This window comes from Carcharodon carcharias, chromosome 11, assembly GCF_017639515.1.
Source record: "Carcharodon carcharias isolate sCarCar2 chromosome 11, sCarCar2.pri, whole genome shotgun sequence".
Classification (NCBI taxonomy): Eukaryota; Metazoa; Chordata; class Chondrichthyes; order Lamniformes; family Lamnidae; genus Carcharodon; species Carcharodon carcharias.
Window position 1 is genome coordinate 151428239 of NC_054477.1, and position 24865 is coordinate 151453103.

General features: G+C 39.1%; 1 protein-coding gene across 6 annotated transcripts in view; it reads right to left on the bottom strand.

Annotated features, from left to right (window-relative positions):
• The window catches only part of pibf1 (progesterone immunomodulatory binding factor 1), a 136751-nt gene that overhangs the window by 69202 nt on the left and 42684 nt on the right, over window positions 1-24865 (bottom strand). For all 6 annotated transcript variants that reach the window (XR_005944445.1, XR_005944444.1, XR_005944443.1 and 3 more), the window contains one exon: window positions 21575-21673. Coding sequence is in view for 3 of the 6 variants with exons in the window: in XM_041199373.1 (XP_041055307.1) it covers window positions 21575-21673 (99 nt within the window). In the remaining 3 variants the exon portion in view is untranslated. The remainder of the gene's footprint in view (window positions 1-21574; window positions 21674-24865) is intronic.

Below are 24865 nucleotides of genomic sequence, written 5' to 3' on the forward strand. Positions count from 1 at the left end.
ATTGTATTACAAAGCTGAATATAATAGCAAGTGAGAATTTTATAAACTATAGGCATTGTATCTTAGTCAATACCAGATAATTGATCATTTTTAATAAACTAATAACTTCTCCCCTGCTCCACACACCATTAACAATATGGAGTTGCAGATACCTTCCTTCTAACTACTATATTTGTCCTGAGTTTTGAAAAGGTTAAGAGTACATATGTACAGCATATATAAAGAAAGATCAATTATTTACAATTTCCACTGAAAGATACCACTAACAGTCCAATAATATTTTACATATTATTTCACTTTTTCAATCACTCTTTAACAGTGGCCCTGGTAATATGTTATACATAGCATAGTATAATAACAATATCTGCCAACTCAATAATTGGAAGCATTTACAAAGCTAATTTATTTTACGCATACAATCAAGGTGACTTTTAACTTGATTTTTGTACCATGGGAGCTATGGTCTTGATGGATTATCTTTTATTTTACATACTATATTAAATTTGGTTATAAAAATAATCCTTGCTATTTTTCAACAATGCCATTCATCTTGCATTCCTAACATAACACATATGAAGAGCTACGCTTTATGAAATGCTGAAGCCATGTTTTATGGATCCGTAATCAAAGGATTTCATGGCAACGAGCACCAACAGCAAGCTATTGCTGGGTCCTCATCTCTAGACACAGTAAAGGAATCTCAAAAATGCTGCTCCTTTTTCCGTCTTGACCTGAACAAAATGCAGTTCGAGTAATTTCCTAAATCATTTCACATCTCAGCTGTATCACAGCATCTGTCATTGTTGGCTTAGAAACTTTGGATTGTATGAATGTGAGCAATCTTTTTTTTGCTTGCTTAAAAACTCTGGGTATGCTCAACAACTGTACCAAGGATTTACAGGCATCCAAAGCATGTATTTACTGCACTACAGCACATCTCTAATACCAGGAGCAAATAGGGCAAGTACTGTAATGTTAAATGTGTAAAGCTCATGAAAAAACAGAAAGCTTCAAAGAGCTATGAACAAATGTATGTTGGTGCAAAAACAATTTATTAAAAAAGCATATAATAAACGTGATACAATTATAACGTATCTTCGTTAAACTGTTGACCACACAAACTGCAGTCTGTGCCCAAGTATGTTGTGGTAAATTACTCTCGTCATTAAAATTGCTAACATACGTCAGCTTCTTTTATTAAAGCTATTCTGCAGCAAGCAGTTTGGTCAAATATTTTAAAATAGTGATCTAATACAGCAGTTATAAAACCAGATTCTTTTAGCAACTCCTCCCACGCGCCCACAAGAGATTTAAGGAAACAACTTTTTGAGAATGATAGAAGTTGATGTTTTGTGTGATGTAGACCTTCAAGGAGTGAAATTAAGATTTGATTCGCGAAATCACAACCAAGTATTAAAAAAAGCTCTACTAATTTCACACTGTACAAAGACTAGTCCCTATATTTGGATATTCTTAAAGGAATAAGCAATGTCAAATATAGCTTGATGCTTGATCTTAGCACCAGGATAATACATTGCTTGCTGCTCAGTACAGCATGCCTGCTCTTATAGAACTGCATACTTTGCATACTGGAGAGGACACAGAGAGGCTGCAAAGAAACATAAACAGGTTAAGTGAGTGGGCAACAAAATGGCAGATGGAGTATAATGTGGGGAAGGATGAAGTTATTCACTTTGGTCTTAAGAACACAAAATCAGAATACTTTTTAAAAGGTGTGAAACTTATAAATACTGATGTTCAAAGAGACTCAGGTGTGCTCGTACAAGAAATGCAGAAAGATAGCATGCTGGCATAGCAGGCAATTAGGAAGGCAGATAGCATGTTGATTTTTATTGCTAGGGGATTAGTGTACAGGCATAAAGAAGTCTTGCTACATTAATACAGAGCTTTGGTGAGGCTACATCTGTAATACTGGCCGGAATCTTGTGCTCTCACTGGTGGTGATCCTGGAGGCGGGAATAGTATTTACTTAGGTGATTTGGTGGCATACCGGAACCCCACCTCTGCCAAAATTAAGTTCTGGGTGGGAAGGTAAATAGTTGACCTTCCTGTCCTGCCACCATTTGAGGCCCTTAACTGGCCAATTAATGACCACTTAAGGGCATCACCCCACTGCCGCTGGTATTGACCAGGCAGCAGTTGATCTTATCGCCATTCGGCGTGCACGACAGGTAAAACTGTGTGGCCAGCTTTGTCATCTTCAGGGGTCAGGAGTGGTGGGAGGTGGGAGAGGTGCAGGGATTCCCTTGATCAAAGGTGTTCAAGTGCCTGATCGAGGGACTGGACATCAGGAAGAGAGGGAGGGGATACTGAGAGCCAACCCCCTACCCTTGATGCTGTCCCGTCTGCACCCTTCTTCCCATGAGCACTCCACCACATTACTTACTTGGAGTCTTGGCCGCTCCGCGACTGTGGGACTCCGGTGTCTGTCCTTCCAGCAGCAGCCATGGCCTCCCAAGTGGCACTGCTGAGTGCGAGCTGCTGATCTCCGATTGGCCGGCAGCTCTTGGTAGGCAAAATTCCGCCCCCGGGTCTTGATTCCAAGGGAAACATCACTGCCAGATTGGTGTGTGGCTCAATGGACTTTCCTGAAAAGAGGCAGCACAGATCTCTCGCCAACTTTCGAGCCTCAAAAAGATTCAGTCCACTGCGTGCAGTTGTCGTCTCCATGTTTAATAAAGGATATGCTTGCATTGGAGGTGGCACAGTGAAGGTTCACTAAATTATTTCCTGGGCCGAGGGGGTTGTCCTATGATGAGAGGGTGAGTAAACTGGGTTTATATACTCTGGAGTTTTAGAAGAATGAGAGGCAATCTCATTGAGGCATACACGATTTTAAAGGAGCTTGACAAAACAGACGCTGAGAGATTGTTTTTTGCTGGTTGGGAAATCTAAACCAGGGGGCACAGTCTCTGGATAAGAGGCCAATCATTTAGGATTGAGATGAGGAAAAATTACTTCACTCAAAGAGTTGTGAAGCTTTGGAATTCTCTATCCCAGGCTCTGTTTATGCTCTATTGTTGAATACATGTAAGGCTGGGATAGACAAATTTTTGGTGACTCTGGGAATCAAAGGATATGGGGAGTGGGCAGGAAAGTGGATATGGAACCCAAGGTCAGACACGATTGAATTGAATGGTGGAGCAGACTCGATGGGCCAAATGGTCTGCTCATGCTCCTATTTGTGTTCTTGTATCTTCTTGTGCATAATCCACTAATTTACTGAGAGTATGCAATTGTAAATCCAATAGTATATTTGAAAATTAAACTGTATTAAACTGTTTCGTATCACAAGAGGTTAAAGTGTTTTTCTCAAAATATTTTTGTCCTTTATTATTGTGAAAAGAGCTAAGGTAGTCTGACATTTCAAACTGTGCTCTTAAAATGGAATTTATGAGAGATAAATCTTCAAACCACAATGATAGTGTCTACAAATACCAAAACAAGAATGGGAACTGTTATAACCAGGGGCTCTTACTGTATTCATTTGTTCCCTATGAGTCAAAACAATTTTTGCAGAGTGAAAATATTCCATTATCTTTTGGTCTGAAGAAACAAATAATTACTTAATTAAATCATCGGTTTGTTATCAGAAAACAATCCTCGTGTCCCAATGCATGGGTAAAAATATAGCTCTGCTTTGCAAACATGAATTACCTCAAATGGAGCAACCATTGCTCAATTTGTATGTGTCAATAGTTCAAACATGTTGACGTTGAACAACTAATATGTTCAATGTAACTAAAATGATATGCATTATGTAGTTCTGATAACATCTCTTAGAAATGTCCCAAAGCACTTCACATACAAATAATTGTGATGTAAGCTAAATTGGCAGCCACTTTGCACAAAGCACAATTCCACTAACTGAATTGATGAATGCCTAGTTAATATATTTTGGGTGATGTTGGTTGAAAAATGAATGTTGTCCAAGGCACTGGGGGTCCAACTCTCCATTTTATTTTTGGAACTTTTGATCATGCATCAAACTTGAGGAGGCAACCTGCTTCCACACTTCTGCCAGCTAGATACCATGAAGGAATACAAATTGCATGTCCAGTGATTGCTCCTCCAAATTTCTAAGCTTCTTCCCCATCATATCAGCAGTGTAGCACTTAAGACCAGATGCCTATCAGCCATTCTTCTTGCTCAGTTATATTGATCTCTTTAGTTTATACACAATAGAGCCCTTCATGGTGGGTTTATTTAGTAATATGTGGAAGCGATATTGTTTACATTAAGTTGTATTTAGCTTTAAAAGAAATTATTGCAAACACTAGTATTCCACGTTATGACACATGAATTGCCTTTGGTGTTCCTCTGGATGCAACTGATTCTTATTTCAGAATCCTTGTCTTGAAGAGAAATGAAGTACTAAATTCAGAGTCTCTTAAACAATTTAACTTCATAAATCAACTTAGCGGTCCAGTCACTGTAGCTGCAAAGTACAGGTAAGACAGCCTTAATTTTACTAAAGATGGCAGCAACCAAGAATTTGCAGCAACAAGCTACAATGGCTCTCTTGTAAACAAAGGATAATTGGATAAGAAATTGCCCAACCTGTACAGATCACTCAGTTCACAATCTAACTATCACAACAAAAGACTTAAGCAACCAGTGCAGGTGTTTTTTTTAAAAAAGCTCTCACAGGATAAGCAGACAATATATGTGTCACATCCACATTGGAAAAATGAAGATACTCATGATTCAAATCTGCAATGTTTAGGCATTCTTTGTTACTAAAAGATACTGAAAGGGTGTATTAGTTATTAAACAATGCTGCTCAATATGTTTCCTTATTTATGTGAGAACCATAGTCTAAGCATTATGCTACGTAAGTTGCATCGTGTAAGGTTCACTTTCCTCCAGGAATACAAGATAACTTTTTGTTTTTTATAAATCAAGGATAATTGTTGATTGTTAACGTTTTAAGTCCGTATGACTCTTCAACAGAACCAAGTAAAAATAGAAAAGAGATAAAATATAAACTGGTTTAAGGTGGGTGGGACAAGTAGAGCAGGATAGAGGGCCAGTGATAGGTGGAGATAGCCAAAAGATGTCACAGACAAAAGGACAAAGAGGTGTTGAAGGTGGTGATATTATCTAAGGAATGTGCTGATTAGGGGTAGAAAGCAGGACAAACAAGGTACAGATAGCCCTAGTGGGGGTGGGGTGAAGGAATCGAAATAGGCTAAAAAGTAGAGATAAAACAATGGATGGAAATACATTTAAAAATAATGGAAATAGGTGGGAAAAGAAAAATCTATATAAATTATTGGAAAAAAAGAGGGGGGGATTGGAAAGGGGGTGGGGATGGAGAAGACAGAGTTCATTATCTAAAATTGTTGAACTCAATATTCAGTCCGGAAGGCTGTAAAGTGCCTAGTCGGAAGATGAGGTGCTGTTCCTCCAATTTGCGTTGAGCTTCAGTTTCCGACTAGGCACTTTACAGCCTTCCGGACTGAATATTGAGTTCAACAATTTTAGATCATGAACTCTCTCCTCCATCCCCACCCCCTTTCCGATCCCCCCCAACCCCAGCCCTCTATCCAGCTCTACTTGTCCCACGCCGCCCCCTTAAACCAGCTTATATTTCACCTCTCTTCTATTTTTACTTAGTTCTGTTGAAGAGTCATACAGACTTGAAACGTTAACTGTATTCCTCTCTGCAGATGCTGCCAGACCTGCTGTGTTTTTCCAGGTATTTTTATTTTTATTTTGGATTTCCAGCATCTGCAGTGTTTTGCTTTTATGATTGTTGATTGGTAGTATTTACAAGACATGCAAAAATCACATCTTTATTATGGGATATTAGAAGGAATATATCAGTATTAATGAAGATGTATAAACAAAGCAATAACCATGGTTTACCTATGTGTGCTTTAGTGAGAAGGTGATGCACAGCTGTATCAATGCATAGTATATACAAGGTAGCAGTCAGCAGACAGACATGAGAGGAACCCCCAAGTCATGAATGGCTATATGAGCCCAAAGATGTTCAGTTGATCCTCAGTACAATTTATTTATGCAAAGCATGTGGAAACAATTTTACTTGAACTTAAGTTATATTTAGCTCTGAGGGGAATTATTACAAGCACTTCGGTACATTACAACCCCTCCAGTACGGAAATCTATTGTTCGGAGACACCAGTTGTTCTGAGTTTTTTTCAGCAGGCCCTCGACATCGTTGGCATCATTTTAGTAAAGTACTTTGGGAACAGAAACAATTTACAGTTTTTGGATAAATAAAACCATTTTTATTACTGATTTATAATGTTTTATCACTGTTTTCTGTTTTAGATAAATATTTATGCCTATGGTGTTTTCTGGTTCACACTTGCGGTCAGGCATTCTAACATCGTTCTATATTCCAGAAAACTCCGAGATCCAGAAATGGCTTGGTCCCAAGCATTCTGGACTGGAAAGGTTACAATGTACTCCACATTATGACATACAAATTGCTTCTGGTGTTCATCTAGTTGCAACTTATTTCTAACTCAAGAGCTCATCTCTAAGAGGACGAATGACATACTAAATTCAGAGTCATTTAAACAATTGAGTCATGAAGCAAGATATTTAACCCTAAAAAGCAGTATGGGCCAAAGTTATACCAATCTAAGCTGTCCAATTTCATTGTCAACTGTAAAAGAAACAATACTATTGCTGCCTTTATTCTGTACATAAATATGATACTATTGCTAATAAATTGCCTGAATACTGTGGATTGACAGCAATAATAGTTTCAGTCACACTTATATTGTGCCAAATAAATTAACTACATAATCACTGCTAAATAATATTATTAGATGGAGAGGTTATTAAAACAAAATAGAACTTACTTTCCTTATTTCATTCAATTACATCAGCCTGATGGATATTTATACTTCAAGTCTGCGCTAGGGAATATAAAAGCCACATTGTGCAAGGATGAAGATAACCAACAGTATTTAAAGTTGGTCAATGCATTTTTCACAATGTAACTGCCCTTTTTATGGCAATGGAAGTAACAACGCTAGATTAATGTTAACAATCTAAGCTGTTAAGGGACTCGAGCTGTAGTCATTCTCTGCAACCAATTATTAAGCTTTTAATCTATGTAATTAAAGGTGTCTCAGGCTTAAAGCTCCAGCACCTTTGTGCAACAATTGTGGTGTTCCACCATTTCCCTTGACAAAAAAAAATGCACATTGTCATGGTGCTTCACAGACCCTTCCCTGCCACCTCCCCCACCAAGCAATTTCAAGTTTGCTGGCATAATGCCACTGTAATTCATTAAAGAATGGTGCTGGAGGGCTTCAAATATGTGTCGCTATTACACATTCCTTGTTAAATCCAACAGTAACAAATATTTCCACCCAAGAGTTCCAAAGCATGTAAACCAAGGTATTCCTCTGATACTAAGTGGCAGATCAATTTTAGCAAAGTGGATGGAGAGATAGAAAGAGAGAAAATTGAAAAAATAATGGATAGAAAGACATCTGCTGCTAATGCTTCACCCTTTCACATAGTTTTTTTCTTTATTCATTCATGGGATGTGGGCGTCACCGGCTAGGCCAGCATTTATTCCCCACTCCTAATTGCCTCAAGAAGGTGGTGGTGAGCTGCCTTCTTGAACTGCTGCAGTCCATGCTCAGAATGGTGTGTCACTTGGAGGGAAACTTCCAGGTGGTGTGTTCCCATCTGTCTGCTGTCCTTATCCTTCTAAGTGGCAGCGGTCATGCATTTGAAAGGTGCTGTCTGAGAAGACTTGGTGAGCTCCTGCAGTGCAATTTGTAAATGGTACATACTGCTGCTACTGTGTGTCAGTGATGGAGGGAGTGAATGTTTGTGGACAGGGTGCTAATCAAGTGGGCTGCTTTGTCCTTGAGTGTTGTTGGATCTGCACTCATTCAGTCAAGTGGAGAGTATTCTATCACACCTGACTTATGATGTCAAGGTGTGTGACTGAATAGTGCAACTGAATAGCAGAACCATCCAGCACAGTTAACCTCCTAGTAGATGGTGGTTTTGGGGAGTCAGGAGATGAGTTACTCACCACAGGAGCCCTAGCCTCTGATCTGCTCTTGTAGCCACTGTGTTTACATGGCTAGTTCAGTTCAGCTTCTGGTCAATGGTCACCCCCCGGGATGTTGATAGTGGGGGATTCAGCAATGGTAATGCCATTGAATGTCAAGAGGCGATGGTTAGATTCTGTCTTGTTGGAGATGGTCATTGCCTGACATTTGTGTGGCACAAATGTTACTTGCCACTTGTCAGCCCAAGTCCAGATATTGTCCAAGTTCTACATTTGAACATTGACGCTTTAGTATCTGAGTTGTCGTGAATGGTGCTGAACATTGTGCTATCATCAGTGAACATCCCCACTATCTGATCTTATGATGGAAGGAAGATCATTGATGAAGCAGCTGAAGATGGTTGGGCCCAGGAGACTACTCTGAGGAACTCCTGCAGTGATGTCCAGGAACTGAGATGATTATCTTCGAACAACCACAACCATCTTCCTTTGTGCTAGGTATGACTCCAACCAAAAGAGTGTTTTCCCCGATTCCCACCGATTCCAGTTTTGCTAGGGTTCATTGATGCCACACTCAGTCAAATGCTGCCTCGATACCAAGGGCAGTCACTCTCACCTCACCTCTGGAGTCCAGCTCTTTTATCCATGTTTGAACCAAGGCTGTAACGAGCTTAGGAGCTGTGTGATCCTGACGGAACCCAAACTGAGTGTCAGTAAGCAGGTTATTGTTAAGCAAGTGCTGCTTGATAGCACTGTTGATTACTCCTTCCATCGGTTTACAGATGATAGAGATTAGACTGATGGGGCAGTAATTGGCCTGGTTGGATTGTTCCTGCTTTTAATGGACGGGACATGCTTGGGCACTTTTCCACATTGCCAGGTGGATACCGGTGTTGTAGCTGTACTAGAACAACTTGGCTAAAGGGGCAGCAAGTTCTGGAGCACAAGTCGGTGCTATTGCCAGAATAATACCAGGGCCTGTAACCTTTGCAGTATCCAGAACCTTCAGCCTCTTATTGCTATCACATGGAGTGAATCGAATTGGCTGAAGATTGACATCAGTGATGCTGGGGACCTCTGGAGGAGGCCGAGATGGGTCATCCACTCAGCACTTCTGGCTGAAGTTTGTAGCAAATGCTTCAGCCTTGTCTTTTACACTCAGGTGCTGGGCTCCTCCATCATTTGGGGGTGAGTATATTTATGGAGCGTCCTCCTGAGTTGATTAATTGTCCACTACCATTCATGACTGGATGTGGCAGGACTGCAGAGCTTAGATCTGATGCTTTGGTTGTGGGATTGGTTAGCTCTGTCTATTGCATGCTGCTTATGCTGTTTGGCATGCAAAAAAAACCTGAGTTGTAGCTTCACCATGTTGACGCCTCATTTTTAGCTATGCCCTGGAATGCTGTCCTGCACTCTTCATTGAACCAGGGTGGATCAACTGGCCTGGTGGTAATGGTAGAATGGGGGATATGCCGGGCCATGAGGTTACAGATCATGGTCATGTACAATTCTGCTGCTGCTGTTGGTTCATAGTACTTCACGGATGCCCAGACTTGAGTTGCTAGATCTGTTTGAAATCTATCCCACTTAGCACGGTGGTAGTGCCACACAACATGATAGAGGGTATTCGCGATGTGAAGACGGGACTTGGTCTCCACAAGGACTGTGTGGTGGTCACTCCTACTGATGCTGTCATGGACAGATACATCTGCAGCAGGCAGGTTGATGAGGATGAGGTCAAGTATGTTTATCCCCCAGAGCATTACCCTGGTTCTCTGGATTACTAGTCCAGTGACAATACCACTACACCACCACCTACCCAACCCAATTAGTTACTAATTACTTGTAGAAACCCGATGGAAACTATACTTCCATTTTAAATATTCACTATAATGATGCAGCTCATATTTTGTCAGTGTGGTTTGGCAAGCTTGGATTAACTTTTCTAAATTTATTCTTGTTTGCAGATTTAAGTAACTTGTAGGCAAACAAATAAATGGGTTGAAATTCCCACAGAAATTAACAAGCAAAATGTAATTAGGGCTAACCAATGGCTATGCCAACCGCACCCCCACACTCCTTCGGATCCTTTTCTTTGCTCGCTGTGATGTATTCTAATTATTTTTCCAGCAAATTGCAGTGGAAATTCAGTAATGGAATATTGGGGAGCAGAAGAGTGTAACTTAACGGTGTTCACCACCTCTATCACCTTTGCAGCAAATTCTGGACTATTCGTAGCAGGATATGCTACAACCTGGTCAAGTAACTGAGAATGGCAGAGCCAGAAAGAAGGGTGGTACTATTGTGAAGCAGGACTAGTCTGATCCTCTTAGGTTTATACGTTATTGGATATTCTGGAGATACCATAGTCAATTTGTACCAGTTTTGTTGTGACCTCCTGGTGTAATTAAGTGTAAGCTAGATCAGTTGATTGTTAATGGCTTCTGGCTGCTCCTGAACACCCTTTAAATATTATCCACTTGTTTCCTCTTTTACAAGTAACATATTTTCAATTCCCTTGTGACAGTAGCTGTGTTAATTAACTCTATTTTCTACTCAAATATATAATGCTTTTACACTATAATTAGATACCAATGAGTCTCCTTTTATTATCTTGTAATGCATAAAGTATAACACAATGCTGCAAAGGTTCAGTATTCTTAAATGTTTACCTCATTTTCAAAAACCGTGATGAAGACAAGTTGTCAACTTTCGAAGTCCAGCAATGGCTTTTTGTTCCAAGTTCAAGCAGCAACATTTAATCACTTTATAGAGGCTTGCAAACATTACCTTGCCTTTGATTGGCTTATTTATACTTCTGAACTTTGAAGGATTTCAAGATCAGCTTGATACACTTCAGTTATAATCGAAACTTGCAAAATTAATTTCTAAAATGCAGGACTTTTATTGTTGCAATACTGGGTGTTGCACATTTGGGTTTCTCTTAATATTTAATCCTAAGTATTCAATTCTCACTTATATTTTGTTGTCTGTATCAAATCAACACTATCTTATTAAGGTTGTCACTATGCTGTGCTATAACATACTTGGAGTCTATGACTGTAAAATATCCATTTTCTCTATAGAAAGCAGTCAAAAAAACTAATTTAAATGGTCAATTGAAACTTTTGTGACACAAAGGTTAACTAAAAATCACTCAGATAATTGTCACACATTTTTGATTACTGAGAAAAAGATCTGCAAATAAAACAATAAGTTTACTGATAAATGTTTTTTCAGAAGACCAAATTTATGTAATTCAGAATGGATACCCGTATACCTGCTTTTAATCTTGACCACGCATTCTTTCACATATCACTATTACAGGAGCTTTTTGCAGATATACTGAAATGTCCCTCAGTGGAGCTTTTGGAACTTTGAAAACTATTCTTGAAATTCATTGAACCTTTTCTTTAAAAACATAGTGGAGTTGATGCTAATGTTTTTATATCACATAAACACTATATCTTCAATAGTGCAGGCTTAGTGCCAAATTACAGTTGAACAGTCAACCGGAAAGTGAACTTTATTTTATACAACATACTGCAAGTGACAAAAATAGAGCAGCAAAACATGTTGAAGCAACAGTGGATATTGCCATGGGAACATGAAGTGCAAGTACAACCCTAATTGTAAACAGTTCATAATACCGGTTCGAAATCAGATAGTTTCCAATAAGGGGAAAACTAGACAGAAAAATCATCACTTGGTCCCACATTGATCTGTTCTCAGGTATTTATCTAAAAGAGCAGCACTAAGCAGTTTTATTTTTAATGTCAAGGCAACAGCAGTCCTGAGACAGCTTGACCATATCCTAGAAATCTGTTTATGAATGTTTAAATAATACTTTGCGCTTAGAAATTACTCAAGGATTGCCTCTTATAACTATACTTAAGTAGCAGGCTTCATAGTACATCACTCTGGAGCATTTGTAAAGCTCAGAGTATTCCTTATGACACAACATCACCTCTGGTTAGTTTTTGGTAAAATTTGCAAGACTGAAATATTATACTTTTTTTTACTTGAGATGGTCAAATTGACTGACGGCAGCAGAATAGTCTATATACATTTCAGTCTTGGATTACCTATAATGATAAATATTTCACCACACATTCTTAAAAATTCTTGTATTGCCTTGCAGTATAAATTTATCTACAGTAGAGGTTAAGGAAATACCAGCTTGGACATCTTCCAAATACCAGATTGAAAATACTCTTATCGCATCTGTTGTTGATAGGCATGAATGCCTGTATATGTCATGGAATGGTTTTAATAGAGGGATTAGTGATTCAGGATCCAGAATGCACCAGTTAGCACCACCTTCATCTTCTGATAACAACATATCATTAACATATGTACAGAGTTTAGTGTATACAGAAAATTCTATTTCAACTGTGTGGGGAGAAGTCCCTTTCATGTCTTTTAAATGGGAACCAAAATAAAACTAAAAGCTACATTTTTAATCCAGCCAAAATAAAAATTAAATTAAAGGTACAGAGAGAGAACAGATAGCAACTGATTAATCTCACAACTCATATTATTATGCACCTTTAACATACAGCAAGTTCAAAGGCAGTTTAGAGTTATAGGAAGTGGAGAAGATGCCAGCTAATGGGAGATATATTAGGAGGTGACTAAAAACGCAGCATCAGAACATTTTTAAGGGTGCATAGATAGATTCAGAAGTAATTTTTAGGAGATAGTTCCAGAGATCAGAGCCAAGGCAACTGAAGGTTGTTGTACTAATGGTGGAGCGAAGACCAGGGTGGGGAGGGGAATGCATAAAAAGTTGAAATCGGAGTACCAGATTGTGGATGATGATGCAAGGCTACAAAAGGATTTGAAGACCAGGACAAGGATCCCTGCGTACAACACCACAGACCATTTACTAGCCAGGGTTATAAAAATGTGGATGGTGATTTTGATGGGGTTGCGGATATATCAAATATAAAAATAAATTGCTTCTTTACAATCTCATGTCCACGAAAGCAATATGCTCTCACATTGCTCTAAATGTATTCTGTAAGACAATCATTTTTAAGTTGGGGCTAGATATATGTATCAAAATTAATGAGTAGGCCACACATGTATAAATAGAAATATGATCCTTCATATATAAAAACTGAGAATGCCTTCTCCCACCGTGCAACACAAAAGTGAAGCATTCAAAGTGATGTACTGTTAAAAACAAAGTGAGATCCTCACACACAAAATTCAAAACCTCTCTCTTCCTCTGCCTATTCTCCTCTATTCCAAAACCTGAATGCTTCAGCTCTTTAACGTTCCTGGATGAGGACTAGCTAAGGCTGATTGGTACTTTTTGACTAATTAGGGAGCAGCCTTTTTGAACCAATCAGGAAGCAACCTTTTCTAGTTTACCACATCTGTGAATTTTTTGGAGCTAAAATCAAAATCTGCTTTGTGCACAAAGTGCAAAGAAAGGAACCTGAAAAGAACTCCAGTCTAGACCAAAGGCAATCCATGTGGTGAAAGCACTCCTGAAGTTAGAACACAGTAAATTGTGTCAATGGGAACAGGAAGTTACAAAGGGACACTTACAGATAAAGCAAGTGGGCAAAATATTGGCAGATGGAATTCAATGTGGGGAAATGTGAAATCGTTCACTCTGAGTCAAAGAAAGGCAAATCAGAATATTTTCTTCATGTCAACAGACTACAGCCTGTGGGTGAAGAATTTGCCACAATTTTGCCTATTTTCATAACCTGTATATGTTCCTTCGGTAACTTCCTATTCCCATTGACACAATTTACTGTGTTCCTAACTTCATACCATCTGTAAACTTGGATATACAAATCTCTATGTCTCCTTCCAGACCATTGATATATATGGTCAAAAACTGAGACCATAGTAGAGATCCCTGGAGCACACACTTGTCCCACCAAAGGAATTTGGGTATTCATGGACACAAATTACTAAAAGCTCGTACAGGAGTACAAAAAATAATTACAAAGGTTTATGGGATGCTGGCCTTTATCTCAAGGGAGCTGTAGTGCACAGCCTTTGTCAGACCCCATCTAGAGTAGTGTGTGCACTTTGGGCACCAAACTCAGGATGTCACAGTCACAGAACTGTGCATAAGCATGGAAGGTAGTCATTCAGCCCATCAAGTTTGTGCTGGCTCTTTCAAAAAGCAATCCAGTTAGTCGTACCTTCTTTCCCACCTTGTTCCCATATCACTACAATGTATTGTCCTTCAAGTGTTTATTCAATTCCCTTTGGAGTATACTATTGAATCTGTTACCACCACCCTGTCAAGCAGTGCATTCCAAATCCCAACCACTGATTGCATAAAAAGGTTTTTCTCATGTCACCTCTGGGTTCTCTTGCCAAACACCTTCTTCAAGGCCCTCTGGTCATTGGCCCTTCAGCTATTGGAAATAGTTTTTCTAAACCCTAATGATTTTAAACACCCCTATCAATTTCCTCTTTGCTTTCTCTGTTCTAATGAAAACAACCGGAGGTTCCCAAGTCTGTCCACATAACTGTAATCCCTCATCCCTGAAACCATTCTAGCAAATCTCTTCTGTACCTTCTCCAAGGCCCTCAGTTTGTTCCTGAAGTGTGGTGACAAGAATTGGATGCAGTACTCCAGCTGGGACCGAACTACCATTTTATATAGGTTCAGCCTAAGCTTACAAGTAAGAAACAGGCCATTCAAAGGTGAAATAAGGAAGCACTTTTTCACATGAAAGGTAGTGAAAATTATTAATTCTCTTGCCCCAACAGGCTGTAGATGGTGGATCAATTGAAATTTCAAATATTGATATCAATAGATTTGTCTTATGCAAGGGTATCAAGGGTATGATCAAAGCAGGTCACATGAAGATGAGGTACAGAGAAGCCAGGCCATAACTGAATGGCAGAATTGGCTAAAGGGATTGAGTGGCCCACTCGTGTTCCTAAGTTTCTACTAGCAATTATGATAAATTTTTAAAAAAATACTGGTAAGAATAATGACACTTGGCAAAACTACAAGAGCAGTGAATTCAAAAATAAGCATCAACACATCAAAAGCATTCTTAAATTAACGTAATCACCCTGGAGACTGGTTTGCAAGTGGCTTTGAGTTACTGAAACAGGTCTTTACAGATGTTACCACTGAACAACTCACTTCCAAAATAATAAAATTGCTTCTTAAAAGCAAGGGAAAAATATTGAGGATAGCTACTAGTCACTGAAAATGTCCTGTCCAAAACCCAATGCCATCTCACATACTGCTCAAGAAGTCAGTTTCTGCATCTTTTATCTCTCCTGAGGAAGTCAGCGTCCCCAGAGCAAATACTTTACACTAAATGTCTAGAAATATGCAGAAGTTACAAATGAAAAAAGGCTAATCATCCCAAACAGTGATCTACATTTATCCTTTCACAAGCAAATAGTTTCAATCACATTTAGTCTTAGTATTCCTAAATCCCTTCAACCATTTTTTCCTTCATCCACCTAACTAATCTACTCTTGAATCCTCATATAGCTTTGCTTAAACTACCACACCCTCGCATCTCTGTGTAAAGGAGCTTATCCAGCCCTCTATTCTAAATCATTTATATTTAATCTTGTCTTTATGGGTCCTTGTACTTGCCCCCTCAATGACTGAAAAACAGTCTTCTTCTACTTATCCTATCCTTTCATACTTCTGCTCATTTCGAACATATCGCTCTGTAATTGGCATTGTTCTAATGAAAAAGGCCCATTTTTAAAATATTTATTCATGGGATGTGGGCATCGCTGGCTAGGCCAAAGTTTATTGCCCATCCCTAATTGCCCTGGAGAAGCTGGTGGTGAGCTGCCTTCTTGAACCGCTGTAGTCCATGTATCGTGGATACGCCTGCAGTACTGTTAGCAAGGGAGTTCCAGGATTTTGACCCAGCAAAAGCGAAGGAATGGCGATATGTTGCCAAATCAGGATGGTGAGTGGCTTGGAGGGGAACCTCCAGGTGGTGGTGTCCCAATGTGTCTGCTGCCCTTCTAGGTAGTAGAGTTTGTGGATTTGGAAGGTGCTGTCTACAGAGCCTTGGTGAGATTCTGCAGTGCATCTTGCGGATGGTAAACACTGCTGCCACTGTACATCGGTGGTGGAGGGAGTGAATGTTTGTGGATGGGGTGCCAATCAAGCGGGCTGCTTTGTCCTGGACGGTGTCAAGCTTCTTGAATGTTGTTAGAGATGCGCTCATCCAGGCAAGTGGAGAGTATTCCATCACATTCCTGACTTATGTCTAGTAGGTGGACAGGCTTTGTGGAGGGCTGGGTGGGTGGGGGTGTCAGGAGGTTAGTTACTTGCCGCAGGATTCCTAGCCTCTGACCTGCTCTTGTAGCCACAGTATTTATATGGCTAGTCCAGTTCAGTTTATAGTCAATGGTAACCCCCAGGATGTTGATAGTGGGGGGAGTTGGCGATGGTAATGCCATTGAACATCTATCCTGTTTTGTATTTGTATTTCCTCGTACCAGAAAATATCCTATTGAATCAGTGCTGCAACCTCCCAAAAGCCTTTATAGTTTTTCTGGTATTACAGCCCAAACTGCACACAGTACTTATATCAGAGGGTTTATCAAGGTTTATATAACTTCATCATTACCTCTTGACATCTTTCAGATGCTCCTAATTCATTTTCTTTAAAAACATTTCCCACTTGTAACTAAAATTGCCTTTATGTTTTCAATCTCCACAAGCCAGAATGGAGATTCATCTTCTAGATTTTTTTTCAGCTTTTTCCACCATGTATAATTTTCACTGGATTAAATTCATGTTCGGAGTTGGCACTAGTGATTGGTGGTGAATTAAAAATGTGGCCATACTGTGCCTAAAGCCAAACTTCACTTCCTTCAATGCAAAAGTTTTTGTTCATATGCAGTCTCAGAGATGATTATGCACATTTGATGGAATATCACTCACTTTTACAATTCTTCAGCTGAATTCTCTCTCAGTCAATCTTTTACATCAATCCAAATGCCCCTCCTTTGTGAGTGAAAACATTTATTTGCGCATCACTATTTCTGTATTTGTTTCCAATAAGATTCTTGCTTATGCCCAATGACACTCAGGTTTTTCATACTGTTTTGACACCAGGTCCAAGTATAAAGGCTGTCAGCTGTAATTAAAGTGCAGTAGCAATGCAGATTGGCTGCACTATAAACTACAAAACAGTCCTTGTGTACAATATTTACTCAAAACATTAGTAACATGATAAATCAATGCAAGATTGTCTAGGGATTTCTTCTGCACCATGAGCGATCACCTTGCAAAATGGATAATTTCCAAACCAAGGATTAATCTAATATAATATTCTTGTGCCAAACCAAACCAGTTTGCCTCAACATGTTCAACCAAGTTTCAAGCAAGCTTGTAATTGATGTTAATCTGATTACCATTTCTTTCCTGCTTATGTCTGGCAGAACATCATGTTTCTTTACGCCAGGAGTGCCAAAACAAGTTTACGAAGGACCACATCAAAAAAACAGCTGTCAGCCAGTTAAACGAAAAAATACCAAGTGACCCCTGAAAACTACATACAAGTGGATGTCAGACAAGAACATGATTGATATCAGCTGTGACACCATTCCCCACGAGGTTGCATAAATTTGATTTGTGTTCTGTTAAATTTAGACGGTTGAAGTGTGATCTAATCAAGGTGCTTAAATGATAAAGGGATTAGATTGGATAGATACAGAGAAACTACTTCCTCTGATGTATAATCCAGAAATAGCAGGCATTATCTTAAAAGTAGAGCTAGATTACTTAGAAGTGAAATCGAAAAGTATTTTTCCCACACAAAGGGTAGCAGAAATCTGGAACTCTCTCTCTCTCTCAAAAGACTGTTGATTCCTGAATCAATTTTCAAGACTGAGATGATTAGATTTATGTCCGATAAGGATATCAAGGGATATAGATTAAAGGCAGGTTAATGGAGTCGATGTACAGATCAGCTATAATCTAACAGAACAGCAGATCAGGCTCAAGGGGCTGAATAGCCTACTCCTATTCCTATGTTCCTAACGCTAAACAGCTTCTCATCGCCGTTAACTATTCTAACAGTGTTAGAACTCCAAGTTTGATGGATTATTTTATAACTTTGAAAACTGGGTAAAAAAAGGAGAAAAAAACAAAAGTTTGGTGTAAGTTAAAAAAAGACATTTTTAAACATAATGAAAAATTGTGTAGGATCAATGTTTATTCTCAGTGCATTAACCATTCCTCCTTGTCCAACTGCTTACAGTGAAGAAATTGAACTCCCAAAGAGAGGTTCTGGTTCTCTGCATTGCTGACCATAGTAGATATATAAACATATGGGAAGTTAAAGAATGTCACCTACCAGCTCTGATGGAAATACTCATGTACAAGCAGGCGTCAGCCATTCAGCTCCTCAAGCACATTCAGTAAAATATAGCTGATCTTGAGTGTTAACTTCAGCTACCAGATTTGGTTCTGTAACCCCTTAATACTCCATCAATCTCAGTTTTGAAATTTTCAATTGAAATAACTTCAATAGTTCTTTACGGAAAAGAGTTTCAGATTTTTGCTACATTTTGTGTGAATAAATACTTTATGATATCACCCCTGAATAGCCTAGCCCTAATTTTAAGGTTATGCCCTCTTCTTCTGGACTCTTACACCCGAGGACACAGTTTCTCTCTATCTACCCTATCAAATTTTTAAATCATCTTAAACACTTCAATTAGATCAGCCCATCATTCTTTATATTCAAGAGCTGACAAGCTTGCTCTATGTAACCTGTCTTCATAATTTAATCCTATTAGCCCTGGTATCATTCTGCTGGATCCTCACCTCGCCCTCCAAGATCAAAATATCTTTCCTGAGGTCTGGTACCAAGATGGGATCTAACCAGAGCTCTGTATAGCTGTAACACAACTTCCACGCTTTCTCTTACAGCTCTCTTGAGTGATGATGTCACTGGACTAGTAACCAGAGGCCCAAGTTAATATCCGGGGGACATGGGTTCAAATTCCATCATGGCAGCTGGTGGAAATTGAATTAAATTAATAAATCTCAAACATAAAGCTGGCCTCAGTAGTGGTGATCATGACAACTATCATCGGTTGTTGTAAAAAACAATTTGGTTCACTATTGTTAGGGAAGGAAATCTGCCAGCCTTACCTGGTCTGACCTACATGTGACTCCAGACCCACAGCAATGTGGCTGACTCTTAACTTCCCTCTGAAATGGCCTAGCAAGCCACTCAGTTCAAGGGCAATTAAGGTTGGGCAAAAAACACTGGCCTTGCCAGTGACGCCCACGTTCCATGAGAAAATAAAAAAAAAACACCCAAAATTCCATTAGACTTTGTAATTACTTTTTGTGCATGTTCTCACATGTCTCCACATTAAATTCCGTCTTCCAGTTTTGCCCACGCACAATTTATCAATGTCCTTCTCCAACTTTCCAGTCACATCCACACTACTTACTGAAAAATTGTGTCCCAGTACAGATCCCTGGGGGATACCACTAGTCACAATCTGCCAATTTGAATATTATCCCTACTTACTGACTCTTAACTCCTAACCAATTCTCTATTCTAGCCAATAGGTTGCCTCCATTTCATGTACTCGCTCTTTTGTTAGCAGGCTCATGAGTGAAATCTTGCTGCATACCTACTGGAAGCCCAGATAAATAAGTCTTCTAAGTGGATTGAATTATTCTGCTTCTGTCATTTACAGTTCCTCTAGATTTTTTTTGTTTCTTTTATTGTCCTATTATCACCCTTATTTGCTTTGCATCATCAAACCTTGGGTCGTTTAATCTCTCATGTCTTCCACCCTATTACACAGCAGGCACCTCCCCTTTTGGTCTTTCTCCTTATCCCATTTCCCTGCTCTGTACTTGCTTAGACTTGGTACATATCTAACTTTTTGCATTTCTAACGGAATGTCATTGATCTGAAACTCGAACTGGGTTTCTCACCTCGCAAACGCTGCCTAGTCTGATTAGTTCCAACATTCTCTGTTTTTATTTGATACAAAGTCACTGCTTGGCAAGTCTGCCATTTCCTGCTTTCCAATTACATCACCTGTGTCTGTCATTACTGTTAGTCACCCTCTCTCTCTCTCAATATATTTGAAGCTTTTAGTGTTGCCCTTAATATCCCTTGCAATGTACACAAAAAGCAACAAGATCCTTGGGGATGAAGCATATGTGGGTGAAATCATGCATTAAAGCACCTTTTGCAGCAAACTTAAGTCCTTCCCTAGCAAAATAAAAAATGAACTTACACTCAGCTCCCCCCCCCACAACTTAAACTCATCTTTTCTGTAAAATCTTCTATATTTGAAATAAAATGGTAGCCAGATAAGACTACCAAAGGTTTCAGCTAAGGAATGCCCAAGGGAATAAATGGTTTAGACACAACAGTACCTACCACATCCAGAGAAAACCAAGGTAAAAGAAAGATGATAAACTCCTAAAGAAAAATAAGGTACATAATTTCTTAGTAATGCTTTAGCAAATAACTATAACAATGATTGGGGCAGGCAGCTAGTTATACAACTTGCTTGCATTGTTGCTGAGTGGACTGAAGGAAGACCTCAATGAAGGAAGCCCTCCATGCATGTTCAAAGCATGTACACTGTGTGCTTCTCTAACGAATTAAGAGATTTCTAATGATAGATAAAACTTGACAGAATATTAGGATGCTTCAGTTTTTGAACTGCACATTCAATGTTAAACACCATGCTGCAGTGCTAATGTTGTGAAACTATCTTTAGTATGCAATTTCCCATTCAATGACAGACTACACAATGATATCATTATAACATCCTTACACCACATAGCAATTGATGTGTAGCATAGCAGTGATATGAAACCCCATGAGATTGAACCAAAACCGATTCACCAGTACCAATACATATCAAAGAATGCGTTTCACCGCTGGTGGCTGTCTCAGCAACAAATACAGAAATTGATGGAAGAAAGTTAAACAATGGCAAATCATCATTAAAATTTTAGATGTTTTTGTACATTTCACCGGCAGTATTCACTTAGGTAGCTATGGTTCCGATTTAACACACAATTACAGACCAGATTTGATCAGCTACCCTAAATCAAGCATCTACCAAGTCCTTCCATCCATTTTGATGCCATAAAAATGATGTTTTATTCCCTAGCTAGAATACCACAGCCTTCTAGGAAGTGCATAACTTATGGGCGATGTGCAGGTTAACAAAAGACAATAAAAGGAGAAATTCAATCATGTTGTTTTAAATATCCTGGTCCATACCAAAGATCTCCAGCCTTCCCAATGACTCAGGCTACTGTGTGACATGCCTCAAGTCACTGAAGTTAGCTTTACAGCAGCCACATTGTGAAGAAAACCTGTACCTGCAGAATATTGTTAAAATTTCTAAAAAGCCTTGCATATAAATTGCTATGGCAATAGAAAATATGAAGTGCAATCACCAAAAGCTAAACACCTATCCAGTTCTAACCAACATGGACATCCAGGAATGATGAATTTTCTGTGCATTCAACCTGCAGAGGACAGAGTTAATCCATTAATAACTTACTGTTCCAGAAGTTGGTCATATTTTGCTAGCGCATCCTTTTCTGCTTCAACAGCTCGGTCCTTTTCAGCAACTGCATTTTCTCTTGCTTCCCTTAAATTTCTGAATTAGAACAAATTTGAAAAAAAAACCTTCAGTGAATACAAAGCAAAATGTGGAATGCACCCCCGTGTGTAAATTTATTTCCTTTCAACAACTAATAGAAGGTATAACTTTCCTATAAGAAATTCAAAAATTATCAATCTCTGTTCATACCAAAACAAAAACAGAATTACCTGGAAAAACTCAGCAGGTCTGGCAGCATCGGCGGAGAAGAAAAGAGTTGACGTTTCGAGTCCTCATGACCCTTCGACAGAACTGTCGAAGGGTCATGAGGACTCGAAACGTCAACTCTTTTCTTCTCCGCCGATGCTGCCAGACCTGCTGAGTTTTTCCAGGTAATTCTGTTTTTGTTTTGGATTTCCAGCATCCGCAGTTTATTTTTTTATCTCTGTTCATACCAAACACGGTGCAGAGATGACTGACATAGTGAATCATAACATATTTAGAGTTACTGAGAAAAGACTATCAATATTTTCAAAGTACACCCTCTCCCTTTTATTCACATGATGGGTGAGAAAATTTGAGTATGAAAATAAAGTTTGGTTTGATAGAGGTTGTAGGGCAAATTAGCAGAGAAACTAGTTTTGAGAAATAAGAGTTTCATCTAGTTCCACAGCAAAAGGAGAATCTGGGGACATTGAACCTATATGTAAAAACCAAGAAAAGTATGGAAATTTTAGCCACATTGATTAGGTTTATTTCCCCCACTCCCACTATCCTAGCATAATTGACTCTGTCAAGATTAGTAACTAAAATGAAAAGCAAAATACTACGGATGCAAAGAAATGAAATAAGTTTTGAGCAAATGAACCTATTACACTGCTACCTTCTCTTAGTTCTGATAAAAGGTCACAGACCTGAAACATTAACTTTGTTTCTTTCTCCACAGATGTTGCCTGGCGTGCTGAGTATTTCCCTTTTTTAATGGTAAATAAAATGGCCGACTGACATCTATAATGTCATCTCAGATAGTAAAAGTGTAGATGGAGGCAGTCCTTTTACATAAATAACTCAACACTCTTATCATCTGAGGCAGTGAAACTCCCCAAAAATCAAGATTTTGCCTGCTGCATCTCATCAAAACTACCTGCGATGACAGCACAACATGGCACAATTTGGCACTGAGGGACTACTTAGTGGCACGGCCTCTAGCCCAGCAAGACACTTGATGGCATCGTCAGTTTGTTCTGAATTTTCCCTCACTTCAGGTGTTCCAAATTTGAAAAATGGTTTAGCAATAATTACACATGCATGTAATTGATCACGTGTGGTAGCATTAACATTGGTGTCAGCCTTGATCCAGTGATCACACTCTTTCCTCTGTGTTAGAAGGTCACTGGGCCAAGTCTCGCTCCAGAGATTGAGCACTAGTTAGGCTGACAGTTCACTGCAGTACTGAGAAGGGTTCTGCCCTTTAGGAGGATAAATATTTTGGACCAGTAATTAAACTGAGGCACTATCATCCTCTCAGGTGGATGAAAAAAAGTGTGAAGGCATTTTTCAAAGAGCAGCACGGGAGTTCTCCCAGTCTCCTGGCCTCAACTTCCCTCAACCAATGCAAAGTAAATCAGTATAATTAGTCATTTATATCAGTACTGCTTGTGGGATCCTGTTGTTTGCAAACTGGCAAGTGACTACATAATTTGCTCTAAAATACTTAGGAAGTTCCTCAGGCCTTGAGAGGTGCTATATAAATGCAAGTCATTCCACTTGCTACTTCAACAGCACCTTCCAAACCCACGACCTCCACCACCTAGAAGCACAAAGGCAGCATACGAATAGGACCACAACCACTGGCAAGGTCTTCTCCAAGCCACACACCATTCTGACTTGGAACTATATCACCATTCCTTCACTGTCACTGGGTCAGAAAACCTAGAACCTGCTTCCTAACAATGCTCTGGGTGTACCTGCACCACTTGGGCTGCAGCAATTCAAGAAGGTGGTTCACCAGCACCTTCTCAAGGGTAACTAGGGATGTGCACCAGATGCCGGCCTTGGCAGCGAGGCTTACATTCCACCCAAGAATTAAAAAAACCACTGTGCATGCATGAAATCTTGGCACATGTTCCATTTCCCCTGTTGTTGAATCAATATAAACAATGTAGAAGCTGCTACACCAAATCAGAAATAATATGAAAAGATAATCACAAGTGTGAACCTGTATTCCCCTAGCATGTCTTACGAAATCAATTTATGTAAACTGCTGTTTTTCTGTAAAGCGGACTGTTGGTATCAGCATAACCAGTACCTTAATTGATATTGAAAAAAAGTTCAACAAAGGACATAATGGCCCAGATTTTGCAATAGTAATGACAGTGGAACTGCCAGCATCTGTACATGCACAGAATGAAATGGAAATCCAGAAGTTGTTGCCAGCGCTTCTATGCTTCTCCAAAGAAGGCGCTATAGAGGCCCCCAAAATCCAATCAATGGAAATCAATTGAACCGACAAAAACTACCACACCTAAGTTATCGGTAAAATAACCTTGGAAGAAGTTACTTTGTTGAATGAGGTGCAATTGGATTTTTAACAGTGTATTAGTAACTTCCTAATTACTATTAAACAGCCTCAGTGGCCCTGAAAAGCTAATTTTATACAGTATTTGGAGAATGTTAAATTTTTCTATAATAAAAAAATCTACATAATTTCTTAAACAAAAGTTACTTTCCTGCTTTTTAAAAATTTGTAGTTACTATCTTATATTTTATTCATAAACATTTATTCTGATACCTGAAAATTTAAAAATGAAGGATTTTAACCTCCTGGTTTGCTGTGTGTGAATATTTCAATATGATTGACTGTCTACCTGCTTGCTGATATCACTACTACATTATGCCGAGACATCCCCTTGACTTGCCATAAAATTTACACTGCTGCTAGAAATGGGAAAAACCATGCCACATAGTTTGCTAGATCTTTTGTGGGTGGCTTTCAGTGGCAAGCGCTCTTCACTGTGCCTTTGCGTCCATGACTGAAAAAACCTGGGCCAATAATTTCCGAATGACAGTAAAAACTGTTACCCATTATTCACTCAATGTTTGCATTTTGTAAAGGTACCTTTCAATATAAGGAGTACTTGCATTGAGAACAGTTATGTTAGTGGGACACACCTTGTGGCAAAGGAATGCCAATCACTACATTGACAATAGCCTAAAGAGTCTTTGCTGGCTTCTGATTATACATTTGCC